Source organism: Microcaecilia unicolor, chromosome 2 (assembly GCF_901765095.1).
Source record: "Microcaecilia unicolor chromosome 2, aMicUni1.1, whole genome shotgun sequence".
Taxonomy (NCBI): domain Eukaryota; kingdom Metazoa; phylum Chordata; class Amphibia; order Gymnophiona; family Siphonopidae; genus Microcaecilia; species Microcaecilia unicolor.
Window position 1 is genome coordinate 99,174,582 of NC_044032.1, and position 21,038 is coordinate 99,195,619.

The following is a 21,038-nucleotide window of genomic DNA, read 5'->3' on the forward strand; positions in this document are numbered from 1 at the left end:
ATTTTGATTGAATATTCATCACCAATAACTGGATAGCAGCCAGCACTGAATATACGTGAAGAGTGGCAATCACTGCCATGATCTAGGTAATGGCAACGTTCAGTCCACTACCAGATTACTATTTAGACAACTTCAAGTCTGCCTTTTTACTATCCTAAGTTATCCATATACCGGAGAGATTATAGCCACTATCTGGATTATTCAGAGGAACACACTTGCTCTGCCTCAGCACTCTCTGGACAGTGTGAGGCAGTCTATAATAGTGTTCAAGTGACGCTGATAAGGAATAGTTAGAGTCAGCCAGTGGCATTTATCCAGATAGCAGCACCTCTTCTTGGCCGTGATGCAGTGGGCAGGGTGGAGGCACCAGCGGACAATGGTATTCCTAGGTCAGCTGCCACCCGGAGCAGATCGCTGCTGCGCCTCCAGCTCATCACCCCTCACCCCCCCCAGTGAATCATGACACCCCTCTGGCACATCACCTCCACCCCCCAAGCGCATTGCTTTTACCTCCTAGGGATGCAGGGAGTAGTTGTGCGGCTGTCAGCTCCGCTGGTTCCCTGCCCCGGAACAGGAAGTAACATCAGAGGTAGCAGGGAACCATGCGGCTGCTCCCTGCACTCTCTTGCAGTGTGCACCCGGAGTGTACCGCCCCCACCACCCTGCCCTTGGTACACCACTGCCAGTGGCGTATCGCATAGGCCAGGTGCAATTGCAGTTCAGTATAGTCCTGGTGAGTTGTGGGGAAATATCCTAACACCATTGTTCAGGGAATGTGGAGTGTGTGTTATGGAAATGGAGGTGCAGTTTTTATACTGAGATTCTCTCTAATCCTGTATAGAGTTTAGACATTATTTCCATATAGAATGATTAGTTGAAAGACGCTACCAGTCTTAATGGTAGCTAGTCTGTATGACTGATACCTGCTGGGTTTCTTTTTCTTAATCCATAGAAAGCCCTTGGGACTTTTTCTTATATTGTCGTTTAGGGCTAATTTAAAGCCATTGATGTGGTGATGGGCATGATGTGTAGAAATGTCACTTCGGCTTCTCCCTCCCCCCTCACCCTCCTACCACCTTCCATTACCACCTCAAGCACTTTTAACCAGAGACACCACTGGCCTACCAAATCCCACCTAGACTGACAGATCGTCCAACCCCTGCCGATCTGAAAGAGTATGAGCGCTGATCAAGTGATGTCTAGGCTACATATTAGATAAAATAAGGTGGCAACCGTGTTAGTCCTCTTTAAAGGTAATAAATAGAAAGAAAACAAAACACAAAAATAAGATGATACATTTTTTTAGTTGACTAACTTAATACATTTTCCCCCAAATTCTATAAATGGTGTCCAAAGTTAGCTGCACAATTGGGTGCACATTTATAGAATTAAAGTTAGCTGCACAATTCGGTGCACATTTATAGAATTGGGCTAATTACGCATGTAACTTAGGGGCCCTTTTACTAAGCCGCGTAACATAGTAACATAGTAAATGACGGCAGATAAAGACGTGTAAGGTCCATCCAGTCTGCCCAACAAGATAAACTCATTTTACATGGTATGTGATACTTTATATGTATACCCGAGTTTGATTTATCCTTGTCTTTCTCAGGGCACAGATCGTAGAAGTCTGCCCAGTACTGTTGTTGTACTAAGTTTTGAAGCTAACATCGAAGCCCCTTAAATTTACACTCCAGCCCATCCCTTATCTATTCAGTCACAATCAGGGCGTAGACTGTAGAAGTCTGCCCAGCTCCTGTTTTGTTTCCAATTACCGGCGTGGCCACCCAATCTCTGCTAAGATTCCACGGAACCATTCCTTCTAAACAGGATTCCTTTGTGTTTATCCCACACATGTTTGAATTCCATTACCGATTTCATCTCCACCACCTCCCGCGGGGAGAGCATTCTACATATCCACCACCCTCTCCATGAAAAAATACTTCCTGACATTAGTCCTGAGTCTGCCCCCCTTCAACCTCAATTCAGATTGGAGTTATCGCCCGGTTACTGTGTGGCCCTTGCGGTAATTTCAATTTTGGTGTGTATCCGCTACGCTCATCTGAAAAATATTTATGTTCTGATGCGCATCAGCTACGCGCATCAAGTGGCACTTGACACACATAGGTCATTACTGCCCACTTATCACATGAGACCTTACCACTAAGTCAATGGCTGGCAGTAAGGTCTCAGACCCAAAATGGACGTGCGGCAATTTTCATCTTGCCGCATGCCCATTTTTGGCAAAAATTTTAAAAAGGCCTTTTTTACAGGTGCGCTGAAAAATGGATCTGTGCGTGTCCATAACACGTGCCTACACTACCGCCCATTTTTCAGCGTGCCTTTGTAAAAGGACCCCATAATTAGCTAATTGGCACTAAATCTGTGATAACTATCAATAATTTGCATTGGCAAGCACTAATTTGCACAAATTTGATGTTACTCATATAATAGGCCTATGCTATAAACAGCGCACCTAACTTCTCTCATGTGTAAATGCAAAAGGAGAGAGGGATGGACTTGTCTGGGGTGTTCCAACTATTCTTGTGCGCACTTTATAGAATGGTTGCATTTTCGCTCCCAGCTCCTGCATTTAAGCACCAACATTTAGGCCAGCCATAGACATAGTGTAAGGTTGTGCCTAACGTTTTGCACATACAGTGGTGGAAATAAGTATTTGATCCCTTGCTGATTTTGTAAGTTTGCCCACTGACAAAGACATGAGCAGCCCATAATTGAAGGGTAGGTTATTGGTAACAGTAAGAGATAGCACATCACAAATTAAATCCGGAAAATCACATTGTGGAAAGTATATGAATTTATTTGCATTCTGCAGAGGGAAATAAGTATTTGATCCCCCACCAACCAGTAAGAGATCTGGCCCCTACAGACCAGGTAGATGCTCCAAATCAACTCGTTACCTGCATGACAGACAGCTGTCGGCAATGGTCACCTGTATGAAAGACACCTGTCCACAGACTCAGTGAATCAGTCAGACTCTAACCTCTACAAAATGGCCAAGAGCAAGGAGCTGTCTAAGGATGTCAGGGACAAGATCATACACCTGCACAAGGCTGGAATGGGCTACAAAACCATCAGTAAGACGCTGGGCGAGAAGGAGACAACTGTTGGTGCCATAGTAAGAAAATGGAAGAAGTACAAAATGACTGTCAATCGACAAAGATCTGGGGCTCCACGCAAAATCTCACCTCGTGGGGTTTCCTTGATCATGAGGAAGGTTAGAAATCAGCCTACAACTACAAGGGGGGAACTTGTCAATGATCTCAAGGCAGCTGGGACCACTGTCACCACGAAAACCATGGGTAACACATTATGACATAACGGATTGCAATCCTGCAGTGCCCGCAAGGTCCCCCTGCTCCGGAAGGCACATGTGACGGCCCGTCTGAAGTTTGCCAATCAACACCTGGATGATGCCGAGAGTGATTGGGAGAAGGTGCTGTGGTCAGATGAGACAAAAATTGAGCTCTTTGGCATGAACTCAACTCGCCGTGTTTGGAGGAAGAGAAATGCTGCCTATGACCCAAAGAACACCGTCCCCACTGTCAAGCATGGAGGTGGAAATGTTATGTTTTGGGGGTGTTTCTCTGCTAAGGGCACAGGACTACTTCACCGCATCAATGGGAGAATGGATGGGGCCATGTACCGTACAATTCTGAGTGACAACCTCCTTCCCTCCGCCAGGGCCTTAAAAATGGGTCGTGGCTGGGTCTTCCAGCACGACAATGACCCAAAACATACAGCCAAGGCAACAAAGGAGTGGCTCAGGAAGAAGCACATTAGGGTCATGGAGTGGCCTAGCCAGTCACCAGACCTTAATCCCATTGAAAACTTATGGAGGGAGCTGAAGCTGCGAGTTGCCAAGCGACAGCCCAGAACTCTTAATGATTTAGAGAAGATCTGCAAAGAGGAGTGGACCAAAATTCCTCCTGACATGTGTGCAAACCTCATCATCAACTACAGAAGACGTCTGACCGCTGTGCTTGCCAACAAGGGTTTTGCCACCAAGTATTAGGTCTTGTTTGCCAGAGGGATTAAATACTTATTTCCCTCTGCAGAATGCAAATAAATTCATATACTTTCCACAATGTGATTTTCCGGATTTAATTTGTGATGTGCTATCTCTCACTGTTACCAATAACCTACCCTTCAATTATGGGCTGCTCATGTCTTTGTCAGTGGGCAAACTTACAAAATCAGCAAGGGATCAAATACTTATTTCCACCACTGTAACTGCGGCCTTTCACTAGTATTCTATAACAGATTTGGGGGTCTTTTACAAAGGTCCGCTAGCGTTTTTAGCGTGAGCTAAACAGTAGAGATGCCCATAGGAATATATGGGCATCTCTAGCATTTAACACATGCTTATTTTTAGCATGCACTAAAAATGTTAGTGGACTTTTGTAAAAGGACCCCTTGATGAGCAATTCTGCAGTTATAGAATACTGACTTAGATCGTTTTTTTGGCGCCTAATTTTTAGCAACTTACATAAAATAAGTGGCGTAGGAGGGGGGGCAGGAGGGGCGGTCCGACCTGGGTGCACGCCGCTGGGGGGGTGTCAGCTCCGCTGGTTCCCTGCTCCCTCTGCCCCGGAACAGGTTACTTCCTGATCCAGGGCAGAGAGAGCAGGGAACCAGCGGAACCAACACAGCTCCCAGCAGGTAAGTGCACTCCAGGGGGGCGGGTATCGATGCGCCGAGGGGGGGGGGGTGTTGTGCTGCACCTGGGGGGGGGGGGTGCGCAGAGGCAAACTGCCCCAGGTGGTAGCCGCCCTTGCTACGGCACTGCATAGAATTTATCCATTTTTGACTAGCTTTCAAAGGCAATGCCTTCTTCCTCAGGTCAGAAAAGAGCAAAAGATGACAATATCAGAACAGGTGAAACATAAAAGCATTCCAGTGACAGCCTCACAGGGAGAGGGTGAGAAACAGAGAAAAATGAAGACAGATAAAGACCAGTCTGCCCATCTATGCCATCTACTCTCCTTTTCACTCCCTTGGAGATCATATGTATTTGTCCCAAGCTTTCTTGAATTCAGATAATGTTTTCATTTCCATCACCTTCATTGGGAGGCTATTCCATGAATTCATCAGTCTTTCCATGAAGAATTATTTCCTCCGGGCCCCCAGCGGTCACACCACTAAGAAGGGAGCCAGTGTCCATCTGTAGGACTTGCTTAACCATCTGGGTTAAGCTCTGGAACCAAAATGCCCCAAGGGCCCCATTGGGACCTTACTCACAGATAGACCCAAGTAGGGGAGGCAAGGAAGACCCCCCACCCCTCAAAGTCTTGATGGGCACTGAGTTGTCTCCTGCTGCTGGGAAAAAACAGCAGAAGAAAAAGCAGCCTATGAGAAAATGGCCGTTGTTCAGGTTAAAGTCATCAGGACCACAGGAAATGGGTGGCTGCTCAGAAGGTGATACATAGGTTACAAACTATATTTAAGCACAGTAACACCATGATGAATACAGGAAGCTTTGAGTTGACATACCCAAGCAGGAAGATTTACGTGTCCTGCAACAAGGTTTACAACATGAGTGCCATCATTCTTTGAGGAAAGTCTATCAATAGAAATCAAACAAAATAAAACATGGAAAAGAAAATAAGATGAAACCTTTTTTATTGGACATAACTTAATACATTTCTTGATTAGCTTTCGAAGGTTGCCCTTCTTCGTCAGATCAGAAATAAGCAAATGTGCTAGGTGACAGTGTATATAAGTGAAAACATTCAAGCATTACTATGACAGTCTGACAGGGTGGGAGGGTGGGGGTGGGTAGGAGGTATGCATGGGGACATCAAAGTATATCATTGATATTCTAACAGGATGGGTGTGGATAGGTGAGGGGAGGGGTGATCAACAGAGAATTACAGCATACCTCCTACCCAGCCCCACCCTCCCACCCTGTCAGACTGTCATAATAATGCTTGAATGTTTTCACTTATATACACTGTCAGCTAGCACATTTGCTTATTTCCAATCTGACGAAGAAGGGCAACCTTCGAAAGCTAATCAAGAAATGTATTAAGTTATGTCCAATAAAAAAGGTATCATCTTATTTTCTTTTCCATGTTTTATTTTGTTTGATTTCTATTGATAACCTTAAGAGTGGACTAACACGGCTACCACACTCCTCTACTTGAGGAAAGTCTGAAAGCCCTAGACTAGAATAACAATAAGTAAGTTTCCTACATTCAGTTAATGAAAACTTTCATGTTTTATCAACATCACCCCATGTGTTCATTTGATCCACTGTTCATGGACAACTAAGTCATGCATTACTAGCCACAATAAAACATTAACTCATCCAAAAGAGTTTTCATTCTGTTTTCCATTGACAGAAAATATTATTAGAAAATGTATTACGGCAGCTAATGACTTTTCCCCCTACTGTAGCTTCACAATACATTGTAATGTACCAAAGTAATTTTGGCCATATGAATCTCCAATTCAATCTCTTGCTTTCATTCCTGGCTTAAATATGGCTATGCATTTCAAATGTGCTTGTGCTTAAACTAATATTCATGTAATACCTTAGAACAATAGAAAGTTGGACAACATGGATTGTCTTTTCCTATATATTAGTACAAGAACACAGGCTTTCTGCACCCAAAATGCACCATAGAGAATGTTCCCCACACTTAATGGCAGCTAAGACAGGACCTCTTCCATGTATCTGCCTTGGAAACAGCAGCCACTCTCTACCACTTCTGTTTCAGGCCAGCTATGTCTCAGTTGCTCATCTCTGCTCCCTTCCATTCCCAGATTTATGAATCCATTCAGTCACTACACAGATTATGAGAGAAATAGCATCTTCAGCCAATCTCCATTACCTGCAGGAGAAGCAGTGTTTCTAGCAGGTCCCCACAAGCCCAAGAGAGAACCTACAGATCTGCACCTGCCCATAGAACATAGAAGTACATGCTGTCAGCACATAATAGTCTGGCTCCTGCAAAATGATGGAAACACACTACAGAGGCCTAGCTGGAGCATGCTGTCTCAGTTGTGGTCAGTCCCTTCTCCGAAAGAGTTTTGGTTGCTACCCAACTACTAGATTTAGGAAAGAGACCACTGTCCAGACAGAGAAGTTGAGGAAAATAAGATTGATGCTGGCCCTCTGAGGAATCCAGTCTGCCTGCCTGCTGGAAGGAGATAAAAGACACAGCAGAGACAGGGGGAGAGTGGCTGGGAGGTATCTTAAAGCTACCAAGCTCCTCTTATCTTTCTTTGGTGTGTGGGATGAAGGTTATTATGTTGGAATCCCAAGCCTCATCATTCTTTGGTGGAAGGTGGGTGTCTTAGGTTGAGGCAGCCAAGCCCTTCTTGTTCTGGGATAAGGGTATAGACACCCAAAATGTCCAGACACTAATGTTTTATTTTATTGATTTGGTCACCTTTATGGATTTGAAATGTGCAGCATCTCTGATATCTTTCTATTTTGCACACTACAGGAAGTAATGCATTTGTTTCTTTCTCTGGTGTTGCCACAAATGCAGATTCTGGCTTCTTGAGATTTTTGGTTCAGTTTTTGCCTGCACATTTCTAATTTGTGGTTATTATTTTTTTTTTTAATATTTATACTTTATTATAATTTCAAATTTATACAACTTATCCAAGAAGTATACAAAAACAATAAAAAACAGAACCCAAATTATTATTTTGAGACAAATAATAAAAAAAGAAACTTTGTCTCATTTAAGGTAATAAATCATACATTTTCAACCCCCATATGGGAAATACATAAATGAAACCAAGATATATATTTAACATAGTTACCAATTAAAGTAATTAACAATCACAACATTACAAACTCGAGTGATATTCTCAGCCTATCTTACAGCGACCGTATGAGCACCTAAACTTTCACAATTACATTCTGAACTTCCTTAGAACAGACAAATTCCTCAAATTGTTTTGGATCAAAGAACTGATAATTATTCTGTTGGTAAACAAACCGACATACACAAGGAAATTTAAGAGTAAAAGTTACCCCAATATTTAAAGCTCTTTGACGCAAGGCCAAAAAGGCCTTGCGTCTACTTTGGGTCTCTCTTGCAAGATCCGGAAAAATTCTGACTTTAGATCCAAAAAACAATGAGTCTAAATGTTTGAAAAATAATTTTAAGACCACTTCTCTGTCCATCTCAAGTGCAAATGTTACCACTGCTGTTGTCCTTTGGGTAACCACCTCTAAGGAAGACTCTAAAAAGGACGTCAAGTTCATTCCTCCATCCACAACAGTCTGATTACTTCCAGATTTAGGTGTTAAAGTCTGAAGGTAAATTACCCTTGTTATGGGTGGCAGGGACTCACCCGGCATCCCTAGGACTTCCATCAAATATTTTTTAACCATATCAATAGCCGAAATAATAGGAGATCTGGGGAAGTTGATAAGCCGCAAATTAAGCCGTCGCTGTTGATTCTCTAGATATTCCATTTTCCGTTTAGTAAAATTACTATCCTTAATTGTAGCTTTATTCAGTTTCTCCAGTCTCTGAAATTTTTCTTCAAATTCTTGAGTCATAGACAACTGGTGGGCATTAATCTGCTCTTGGACTGATAGAGCTTCAGCTAATAACTTAATTTCTCCTACATTTTTAACCAAAACAGCTTGTAGTGAAGAATGCATTGAAAAAGTTAGGTCCCATACAGGCATATTTTCAAAGCACTTAGCCTTCCAAAGTTCAATAGAAACCTATGGAACTTTGGAAGGCTAAGTGCTTTGAAAATATGCATGATAGTGACTCCATTGTCACAACGGCTGGTTTTGCAACTACTACACTCAAATCAGGAAGGGGGGCATTGGTTATCTGTTTCAAACCATCGCTCAATGCAGAAGAAAAGTTTTTAAATCTCTGTCCTACCAGATAACCCTCGCTTCCATCGCGTTCGGTTGGGCTCCCTTCCTTGTGGGTCCTCTCCACTTCGGGCATGGGAACCGCCAAGGCACAACCCTCTCGCTCACTTCCTGGTTGAGGAGGTGCCGTACGGACGTCGGGGCTGAGAGAAGCCCCGTCTGCGCTGCTGACCGAATCGATTGAAGCCGGTCTGATAGCGGGAGATGAAGTCATCCGAGGTCCCAGGGTTACTCCGAAATTTTCCAGCTTCGTCTGCCTCGAGAGGGGGATTTCAGCGGGGGTAACAGGAGCCTCCCTCACCTTTCCTCTCCGCTTCCCCATATCTTGGGTATACGGACGCCTCTCGGGATTCTCTGCTGGAGCGTTTCCTGGTAAGTCTGGGGTAACGTCGCACATCAGCGCCATCTTGGTTTGTGGTTATTTATTCTCTATTTGGTGAGGCTCATCCATGTTATGGACATGTGACCAACGTGATATATTTTGAGAGCAAATACAATAGTTTGTGTAGCAGATTTGTAGCAGTCTGGCTTGTTCTCTCATTGATGTTCTAGACCAGTAGAAAGCAGGCCTCTGGATAGTCACCCCATCCTCTATGGACCGCCCTACATAGGAGTACTGACACTTTTCTTTTTTCTTCTAGAAAATAAGCACTGTGCAAAAGCCCTAAGAAATTTATGTTCTATTTAAAGACACATTAGTTGTAAGTCACAAACCTTTCTGTTGTCTTAGGGCCCTGTTTGCTATGGTGCACTAGTGTTTTTAGTGCATGTTAAAAATTAGCACTTGCTAACCATGTACACGCTCATAGGACTATTATGGGTATCTATAATAGCGCTAACTAAAAATGCTAGCACGCCTGTAGCGTGGCTTAGTAAACAGGTCCGTTAGTCTGTTCCTTTCAGTCTTACAGCTTCAACTTAAACAAGCATCTTGCTGTTCAGGACCTCTGTTAAAAGTAATCTTGCTTTTGTAACAGCTATGTCAGAAAACAGTCCTCTCACTGTTAGGATGTCTTATTCTGTCTTCAGGACCCACCTATACCATCTGATTTTCAAGATACCCATGGTGAATATGATTGAGATCGATTTGTATGCATTCTCCCAATCTCAAACATCTCCTCTGTGGGTACCCTGATTACCTGACTAGCTAGGTGTGTGCCAAAGAGTGGGTTAATAATCCCTGCTTCAAGTAAACAAGTAAATAATCCCCTCTACCACCGGCTTTTGACACTGTACATTGCAGGATCCTAAGGGTCCTGTCCTGGTTCAATTCCTCTTCACAAGGTTGTACTCCAAAAACAGCAAGGGGCAAACATTCCTTCCAGTCTATTGGTTAGCAAAGGCAGCCTTTCATAGGGATCTATTATTCCCCAGCTCTGCTCGAGTAATACTGTTCCCATCATGGAAAACTTCTAGCTAAATTTAATGCCACTTTAGACTGAGGGTATTTAGCTGAGGTGACCTGAAAGCCATATGCTTCAGCTTTTAAACCCAGGAAAACATGATAGATCAGTGAACCTAGTACTGATAATAGGACAGAAGCCCCCAAAATTGTGGAGGTGCAAAGCAGATGGGGAGCAATACGCTGGCCAGACCACAATAGGGAACTGCATAGGGATGATCATTGCAAATGAAGGCGGCAGCAGCAGTGCTGATTGGGGACATCAGTAGGAGAGGACCTGGAACCATTTGCAAGCGCATGCCTTGAAATGAAAAAAGTGTCCTTAGGATAATGCCATGGAAAGTAAGGCTTGTTTGGGGTCTAAATGAGTACCCTTGGTTTCCACAGGAAATAAGATTCTTTTGGTGTTGGTGAAATTTGAACCAGCGGCACCAGATGCACTCCTGCACACATCTACAGGGAGATGAAGACTTAATCCCCCAAATTCTATAAAAGTTGCTAAAAATTGTGCACATTAGTGGCCCTGTTTACTAAGGCGCATTAGTGGTTTTAATGCACCTACACTTAGCGTGGGTGCAAACCATATAGGCGCCTATAAGGGGGATAGAGTAGGCACGTACATGGTTAACGTGCATTAAAAACGTTAACACACCTATAATGCTGCTTAGTAAACAGGACCCTAGGAATCACCACCCAGGAAAAGGGCCTGGGTGGTGACAAAAATGATAAAGGGCCTGGGACAATGTACCTATAAGGAAAGGCTAAAGCAGCTAGCACTGTTCAGCTTGGAGAAGAAATCGCTGAGGGGGCGGTATGAGAGGTCTTTAAATACTGAGTGAAGAACATGTAGATTTGAATTGCTTGTTTACCCTTTCCAAAAATACTACGAATAAGAGGCATTCAATGAAGATAAAGTAGTAAATTTAAAATAAACAGGACAAAATATTTATTTGCTCAACATTGCCAGAGAATGTGGTAAAATCTGTTAGCTTAGCAGGGTTTAAAAAAGGTTGAACAGTCCATAAGTATTAAGAAGCAGTGGACTATTTCCCCCAGTTCCATATTTCTAGGGAACAGGACAGCAGGCTTGGACCTTTGGTCTGTCGCAGTATGGCAACGCTTATGTTGATAGAGGAGAAATTTAGGAGGGTACCACAGCTTCTATAGGCTTATACTACATGGTGTCCAGAAAAAACAGGATTGCTTAGTTTCAAAATACATTAGTCCAACCTCTGGAAACTCTTTTTATCACAAAAAGTTTAAATCTCAACTTTTACCTTCACCAAACACCATTTTGCTAAAACAGATCTTAATAGTAATGTCCTGTATGACATTTTGAAAACTGGGATCATCCAGTTTTACATCTTGCAATATCAGCTGTCAACATAAGTAATGTTGGGGTGGGGGGGGGGGGGGGGTCTTGTTTTTCCAGACACTATGTGGATTGACTTAAAGGCTGATTTTTTAACAGTTTAGTGTAGGTATTTTTCCTCTGACCTTCTAATATGTGGCCTTTTTAAAAGCAATAGGAGATTGCTTTTAGCTCCGCAGCTCCTCCAAGTAAGTGGTAGGTTTCAGTCATGATGGTCTATCTAGTGGACTGCTGTTTGTCCCTGTAGTGTTCACCTTTTTCTATTTGCTATGGTGCATTATGACCGACAGATTGCTGTTGTAATACATTATTCTTCACCTCCCCTTCAGTGTAATGGACTTAACTGGAGCATGGAAGCTGCTTAACTGTTTGACTGAAATCAATTTCCATAATTAAAAAAATATTTCCCCCCATTTCTCAGTGTTAAGCAATAATTAGCTAACATGAGATTTTCAGATTTAAAAAAAAAAAGTTTTTATCTAGGTGTAATGGATTTAGAGCTAAATGACCTAACATGTAATAACATGCATTATCCAGTTTAATGTGTTCATTTATATTACTATTACACATCCCATTCTCAGTGGGGCCTATTTAGTATGTACATAAATTGATGCACTAACTGGTTAGCTTACATTAGTGAGGCCCAGAGTTTGCTGACTAAATCTTTTTGCACAAGATGACCTCAGGGTCATGTAAGCTTCCTTCTGCTCCTGTTTGTATGAATGTAGCTAGAACAGGGCTTTTGAAGAGTTTGGTTCAAAGCTATAGCAGTTCAATGGCTGCTTTCAATTAAAGTCACAACCAATTTAATTAAGCTTCATTTCATGCCTTGACAGTCCTACCCTTTAGAGCAAAGAATGTTCCTATTTGTGCCCGTCTTTCAATCCACAAGCTTCAAGAAATATTTTATCAGATAGCAGGCTGGCTCTGACTTTGGAATCTTGTTAAGTTTTATAGACAAATCATGCTGTGCATCACTTGCCAAATTTTATCCATGATCATGCATGAAATAAGCAATAATAAACCAGTGCTCTAGTTATTTTGTCAGTGAGCAGGCTCTTGAATTTCATTGCTCATGCTAGTCAGATTCCTGTAGCATACAAATAGTTATTTAAAAAACCACCAAAAAAATAAGTAACAGAACTCATTCTAGAAGAGTTACACACCTTAATCTTACATTCCCAACTTTAGCTTGAGGGTTAGGTACTTGTGATAAGTTTGCAACATAGCATAATAAATTATAGCAAATCTGTAGAACAATTTCAGCACCAACTTTCTAAATTTTCTTCACCCTATTGCGTTCAGTTCTGGTCGCCGCATCTCAAAAAGAGATATAGCAGAATTATGAAAGGTTAAAAAAACAGCGACAAAAATCATAAAGGGGTTGGAACTTCTACTTGTTCTACAGCCTTTCCTCATATGAGAGAAGTAAATCTATTTTTTTTCTCGTTCCAAAAGTACAAAAATTAAGGGACGCTCAAGTTACATGGAAATACTTTTAAACAAATAGGAGAAAATTTTTCACTCAACGAATAGTTATGCTCTGGAACTCTTTGCCAGAGGATGTAGCAACAGCGGTTAGCATATCTGGATTTAAAAAAAAAAAAAAAAGGGGGGGGGGGGGGGACAAACTCCTAGAGGAAAAGACCATAGTCTGCTATTGAGACAGACATGGAGAATCCACTCCTTACCCCGGGATTGGTAGCATGGTAGGTTGCTGCTAATTGGGTTTCTGCCAGGTTCGTGTGAGCTGGCTTGGCCACTGTTTGGAAAACAGGATACTGGGGTAGATGGACCATTGGTCTGACCCAGTCTGGCTACTCTTATGTTCTTAACTCTGCACCTGTTGCCCCACTTCAATGGTTTGATTTAACAACTCATGCCTAGTCAAGTTTTCAGCAGTTGATTAGGTGCCAGCCTCTAAAAGTTTACATCTGTGTCCAAAACTTGTGTGAGCACTGGAATTTCCTGTTATCAAGGAAACAAAATGTTAATTTCAAATGTTTGGCTTGTTTAATCTATTTTTGGTGGGTGTCTGTTTAGTACAGCTGTGTACTCATTAATGAGGATTCAACACAAGTTGCTTGAAGGAGTTTTCTAAGCTTGTATGCAATTATTTAGAAGCTCTGCATACCACCAATTTTGGAACTAAGTTTTACACAGTACTCGGTCCTCATTTAGTTCTATAATGTACCTCAGTCCAATTTTGCCATCTTTATATTAGCTAGCATCAGCTAGAAAAATGTACAGAATTTAAGATCAGTAGACTAGTACCAGGTGGTGATCAATCTGCTCGCTTAAGAAAGATTACCATTGCCCAATGTGACTTTATCCTCTTTATTGTCAAGTGCATATTTAAAATACTTGGATCAAAAAAAATAGTCAATAAATAAAACACTTCACTTTGGGCTGCAATAAATAGGTTCATTAAAAAGTACTTGTCCAGCCCCAAAATGTGGCTATTTTACTAATTTACAGTATATGGTCCATGAACAACAAAATTATGGACCTAGTTCACAAATCCAAGCAGCCAAAGGCTGCAGCAGTCAGCTTTCCAAAAGCTTAAAACTTTCTCTTCCCCATAAGCAACATCCTTTCTGCCAGGAATGTATTCACAGTTAAAGTTGTCCATCAGTAGGTATACTACTAAGTACCAATGAAGTCAACCCCACCGATATATCCATCTTAGTTTTGTAATGAGAACCCATTTCCCCTTTCCAAGTAATTCCACACCATGCCATTCTGTTTAGTCCACTAAAACGTAGGATTCATAGAATCTCAGGTCTGGTCCCAGCCCAGCAAACCACACAGGGAATTGTGTTTGTACTACCACCCATCTGTCTTCAACATTCAAAAGACTTCCAATAGCATTTGCTGTAGTTCAACAACAAGTCCCATTTGGTTTATGAAAATTTCAATAATTTTAGTTACATCTCTGCAATAGCATGTTCAAGGCATACTCCATTCTAGTTTTCAGTTCCACTGAACACCCTGAGATGAGGAGCGTTGTCAGGCGGAAGGTCGTCGATATTCTGTCCTCATTGATGTAAGTCAACAGATACTCCTCACTTTGGTTGCAAATGATGATTTTTGTGTGGTCATGATAAAAGTTCACCTGCAGAAAAAAGGTACATATTTTAACATGAAACCTTATATCTACATTTGCTACTAAGTCATGCAACAGACATACTTCTGGTAGCACAAACATTTTTAAACCATTTTAAGTTATGCCCCATTGCATTTAAACCCAGGGGCCTGTTTACTAAGGTACACACTTTTAGTGCACCTCGGTAAACAGGGCCTCTAATGAGTAGCTGAAAGCAGTTTACAACAAAAATTAAGTGGGGTCTCTCCCGTATGCCCACAGAAATTTATGCAGTCATTAAGATGTATTTTTACCTGAAATGTGCCATCATTAAACAGCATCATTAATGCTTTATCAGATTTTAACCACTGAAGGAGGTAGAGCCTGGGTCTACAGACATCCATCACACTGGGCAAGTCTCCTCCCTTTAAAAAAAAAAAAAATGCAAAAGATTAAATTCAGAAGCATCATCTGTTTCTAATGCAAAGCCCAAAACATTGATGCCGAGTTCTGTCAAGCCCAGAATCTTGTTTACAAGAGTGACCAATCCAGGTCACAAGCACCTGGCAGGATCCCAAGAGTAGATGGATTCTACCCTCTTGGGTAAGAAGTGGCTTCCCCCAGAAACTTAGTCATCTGAATCATACCACTAAAGTGTGACCATGGGGGCAGAGGGGGTGGGGAGAGTAAGGTTAGCCACTGTACTGCTAAACTGAGCTAAAGAGGGTTTCTCTGAAGTCCATGTCCAACAGCATCTATCCAGTGTTCTGACATTGGTTGTGGACCTGTGATAGGGATAGTGCTATTTTGACCAGCACAACTCAAAAGACATCCCAATTGACCCTTTCACAGACAGCCAGAGAAATAATGGCAGGCCTGAAAGTTAGTTTAAAAGTTTCTCATTCCACCTAGCTGAAGACAGGCCAAAACAGAGGCCTAATATAAAGCAAGTGGCCTTCACAAAATGGAGCCTCTGCGTTAGTCTACAGAAAACGGACAAAACCATTGATCTGAGCTATTCAGTACAGCTGTTTAATCTGTACTGCTGTGAATCCAACGGCATTAACAGACTTGTAAAAGGCAGATTTGTACTATATATTTTAGTCAGTAAAATGTATAGTAATGTCCAAAGGCCAATTTGTACTATACATTTTACAGTCAGTAAAATGTATCAGAAATATCTAAATCACATCTGTCATCAGCTGGGAAAAAAAAACATAACACCTTGAACCCATGGGACCTCCTGAATTAAGCCCACTGTGAGAAGTACAAGCAGCCATTGGTAACATTTTGGCTTGTTTTCTATAGAATTTCATTCAAGATGGCTGCCATCCCCAAGTAAGAAGTTCAAGTTTACCCAAATGCAATTTCATTTACAATTCCACTTAAAATACTTACATCCATGAGATTCTCTTCCATATAGTGAGAGAAGTACTTCAGAACAGTCACTTGATTGATAAATTGTTCAGGGGCATCTGTAGCTGGAAAAACTGAACACTGCCCAAGCTCAGCATAGTAGTGAACTGTTCTATAGAGAGTGGGGGGGATAAAAAAGCCGGTCAGAATATAATTTTCATAAAAAAAAAAAATTGATATACTAAATAGAACAGCACTTGTTTAGTCCTGCTTACTTTTTGTCAGGTAGAAGGCTCATGTGAGATCCATTGTTGAATAATACCCCCACGGTGTGATCGGAAAGTTGGTATCCAAAACCGTACTTGTTGGAGTAGTCCACCCACTTTGTAACCCAATGGAAGGAGACACTGAGCTGTTCTTTGGGAATGGCATTTACTTCAGGCATGTTTTCTAAACATCCTTTCAGCACTCTTGCAACTGTATCTGCAACGCTTCCCATGGTGCTGTCCTCGAGACCTGAAACACACCATTTGATTCAATGAAAACAAGATCTCTGCTTGAACTGTGACGTTTAAGACTACTACTACTAAACATTTCTAGAGCGCTACTAGGGTTACGCAGCGCTGTACAATTTAACAAAGAAGGACGGTCCCTGGTCAGAGGAGCTTACAATCTAAAGGACCAAATCATGTCCTCATGTGTGCTTTTGTCTATCCCTTTAAGAGGGAAGTGCAGAGTCAAATTTAAAGGTGCTATGTCTATTGGCTAAGCAGACAACAGTCATTGCTTCCTATGAGAGGACCAGCTGATAATGATGCTATGAAATATATTTTAGGATCAGCAAATGCAAAGCTATTTGAGACATGCTGCTTTAAAATGCTCCTCCAAACCAACACTTATGCTCTCTGGGAAATGAAAAAGCATACACTTCATTATGAGCACAGCCTCATCCTATGCTCCAGTCATCTCTAACATGCATGACTAATGCCTGCTTGGCATTCTGATTAAATAGACTCATAATACTGTGGTTAAGGAGGAGCTTAAGAATGGCAAGAGGAGACTAGCATTTTAGAACAAAATCCTGCTGTATTGTGAAGGAGGAGTCTTGAATACTTACATTCACTACTACTGCTACAGCTTCCTAGAGTTCCTCTAACTATCATTCGGATCACATCTCCAACCTGCTGTTTTTCTGTCAGCTGGCCAGGTTTTTCAACTACGCTTGGTAACTTGCACCCTACTTTAACCTGCAAAAGAACAAAGGAATCCATTACCTTACCAGAGCATTCATAAGCTATGATTAATTACGCCAGATTTGGATAGTCTGTTTTGCAAGGTGTTAATTGGGGAGGGATAAAGTGGAGAGCACAGCTTAAATCTTTTCAACCAACCTCATCTGTCCTGTGTTTATGGGGCTGCTGAGTTATGGATGTCTTTTTCAAGTCCTGCATAAGCTTGTAGATCTCCTGTTCTTTCAGTTTATCTACAAAATAGAGACGTCATTTTGAAAAAAAAGTTTTCTATGGCTTTAGAAAAATAAGCTCCCATTTAATAAGTTGTTTCATGGCACTTTATACAATGCATCTAACTGAAAAAAAAAAAAAAAGGGATAATACTTACTCTGATGGTAATCACAGTATCTTGTTTTTTCCTTTTTGCCACCAAACAGAGCAGCAGCTGCCTTCTTGAAGAAGCTTTTTGCTGGGCTAGATAAATGGAAGTCTGGTGCAGTGTGACAGCAGCTCGTGGACAGACGTTCTGGTGTAAAGCCCTGAAGGTACAATGGGAGAGGTCGTTTTAGCATACCACTGCATCATCACTATCCTACATCTACAGGATAGTCATCTATTAGGGTTTATTTATTAGGATTCATTTACCGCCTTTGAAAGAAAAAAAAAAGTGACACTGACCTGCATAAAAAACTCATGTTGAATTAGTTCGTCTAAGCTGGGCCGTTCATCTGGATTTTTTGCAAGCATGGCTGCTATTAAGTGCTTTGCAGGTGCTACTAATGAGGACGGCATAGTATATCTTGCTTCCCTTATACACCTGTAGGTTTCTTTAAGATTTGTTGTTTCAAATGGTGGTCTTCCTAATAGCATCGTATACCTTTTAAGTAAAAGAAAGCATAGGTTAGTTGGCAGTTATGAGCATTAGTTCATAGCCTTAGTGGACAAGAGTTTTTTTCAGACAGGTTATTTTGCAGGTTTACCTACAAAGACAATGCATTAAACTTGAGATGTCCCTTCACAGGGCGATTCTATAATCCCCAAAAGCATCTACTCAAAAAAAGTCAGCTCCCAAAGTTCAAGATTCGGGTAGCAGTTATAAACTAGATGAGTTACACTGTACACAACTTTGGGTATTATAAATAAAAAGGGGAGGCACTTACATTACACAGCCTAAGGCCCAAATATCAGATTCACAGCCATGTCCTTGTTTGTTCAGGACCTCAGGGGAGAGGTAATTTGGTGTGCCACAAATTGTTCTGTAAACAAATCATATCAGCAACATGTTATGCTGGAGTCATGTGGGATTTCAGTACCAGCTTATAATACGTTATTTCTGGGGTGCAGTTTAATCCCCCAACCCTCAACTAGTTTTTCCACATCTGCAGACACATTATCCCTTAAATACATCTAGTATTAAGATAAACAACTTTCAGCAACTGAAAAAAGTTTAGGAGCACACATTAAATTCTGAATTGCTTCAGAGCTGCATTCTGTTCTACTACAACCGTTACACACAAACCCCTTCTCCTGACAAATTAACTTCATAATAATGCTATTTCCAGAATTAGTCTCCATGTACTAATAGGCAGCTTCCGATCAGAGATATCATGCTAGTGTCCTTAGAATCATACGCTACCCTTCAGCTATTAATCAGTTTGAAAAAAAAAAATACCTCCTCCTCTGTTCCAGTGGTTCCAACCTTGCAGCCAAACCAAAGTCACCAACTTTCAGCTCCATATTCTCATTAATAAAAAAGTTTCCTAGAGAAAAAACAAAACAGAAGCATTAATCCCTAAAAAATGCAAACTCTCGAAACCAGCTTTCAATACTCAATTGTGTAAATGTACACAATGCTATTTCAAAGGGCACAAGAAAATGAAAGAAAAAAATCAAGGCTTTTCAAGGGAAGTCAGAACTACTCCCATCAATTAAGCTGTCAAGGGCTGAATATCAAAGCGCCACAGAGAAACCGCAGAAGCGGAAGCCAATGTTTTATTACCACACACAAAGTGCACTTACCCAGCTTAAGGTCTCTGTGCAGGATTTCTTGCTCATGAAGGTATTTCAATCCTGAAACAATCTGCTTGAGGTAGTATCGTACTTCTGGCTCTGTCAAGACCTTCCTTGCTTTCAGTATGTGAGCCATAGACTAAAACAAAAACAGGGGGGGAAAAAAAAAAAACCAACCTACATCAACAGGATGATTCAGGCAAAAAAAAATTTTTTTCACGAGAATAAAAACATGAAGCCTAAATATTAAAACTGGGGCTTACCCTTCTACTGCAGTACTCCAGAAGAATATAGATATTCTCTTTGTCTTCAAAGTAGTTATAAAACTGTACGATGTGTTTGTGATTTAGGATTCTGTGCAGCTCAATTTCTTTGTCAATCTATGAAGAAAGCAAGCATTACCTTTCAAATCAAAGCAGACTGGCAAATTCTTAAAAAAAAATACACAGCAAACAAAAATAAAGCATGATCAGGAAAGGAAATAGTTAACACACCTTCTCTCTCTGATGAGGCTTTGCGACTCTACTATGTGGAATAATTTTCACAGCATACACTTTGTTGGTTGTCAGATCAGTCATTTCATAGCATTTTGCAAAGCCACCCTGCAAAACAATAGATCCCAAATTATACATGAGAAGAACGTTAAGCACAATAACTCATGCAATAAGAGGTTTTCAATACTAAAATTCAAGCATAGTACTAGAGATTAACATAAACCGAAATTTAAAAAAAAAAATTCGCCCTCCGATATCCTTATAGAATAGCTTATGATAGACTGAAAGGTGTGCATTTTCACATGTCTAAAAAATATTTTTAAGCAGCCACTTTAATCATTGACAATTATGCTATCCAGGTCAGATGAGGATCATCAGAGCAGCGCCTCCAGTTTACCATCTTAAACTCCTCCTAGCAAGAGCGAGAAAACCAGGGGAGCTAGAAAAACTACGGGCACCATCGGTCCAAGCAAAATACAAGAGGGAACGCATGAAGGTTGGACGAAATTATTCTCCAAGAGCACTTCATTGTAGTTTTAACACACGGTGAGCCGGCGCTGGTTGTATCCAGGTCGAATCGACTGCATTTACCTTTCCGAGGACCCTCCCACGGCAGTAGCGCTTTCCAGTGTTGGGGTCGGTGATAATCCGCGACACTTCGGTCGCCACCGGGTGCACGTGCTCCTCGGCCACCCCAACCGGTGGCTTTCTCCGCTTCGAGTCACAGACTTTCCCGAGCGCCTGCTCGCACACCTTGGCCGGGCAGCCGGCTGGCTGATGCGCTATAGTCCGCAGTAACTCCATCGCACAGATTCCCGCAGAGGCTGCTCCAGTTTCCTCACAACCGCTTTAAACCTCTGCTCGCTAATTAAACTGAAGAATTGGCTGGTTGGCTGCTGGCACTTCCCTATATAAGAGCGGGGCGCGCGCGGCGAAACGCAACACCCTCATCCTTTGTGACGTCACAAGACCCGCCCCCGGGCCGGAGGTTCCAATGGCTGCGCTTGCCCTCTGCGGCTGGCGGCTGCTTTCTTCTATCTTCTGTTGGAGAGCCAGCGTTGCTGTCCACGGTCCACCGGTTTCTGGCAAGTGGGCGGGGGAAGGGGGTGTGGTGTTACCTATTGCTGCGGCCGGTGGGAGGAAAAACGCGGTGAGTGACCTTTAATAGTATCTGTGCGTTTGCAGCTCCACTCCAGAAACAAGCCC

At 41.9% G+C, this 21,038-nt stretch overlaps 1 protein-coding gene across 1 annotated transcript; it reads right to left on the bottom strand.

Annotated features, from left to right (window-relative positions):
• Positions 1-13,978: 13,978 nt before the first annotated feature.
• PLK2 (polo like kinase 2) lies at positions 13,979-20,765 on the bottom strand. Its single transcript, XM_030193158.1, has 14 exons — positions 20,424-20,765; positions 19,833-19,940; positions 19,602-19,718; positions 19,348-19,477; positions 19,001-19,088; positions 18,489-18,584; positions 18,007-18,205; positions 17,717-17,867; positions 17,488-17,579; positions 17,214-17,343; positions 16,372-16,612; positions 16,139-16,268; positions 15,055-15,165; positions 13,979-14,770 (listed from the first exon to the last, which is right to left on the bottom strand). The coding sequence occupies exons 1-14, from the start codon at positions 20,634-20,636 to the stop codon at positions 14,579-14,581; spliced, it is 1,998 nt and encodes a 665-aa protein (XP_030049018.1). The 5' UTR covers positions 20,637-20,765; the 3' UTR covers positions 13,979-14,578.
• Between the last annotated feature and the right edge of the window lie 273 nt (positions 20,766-21,038).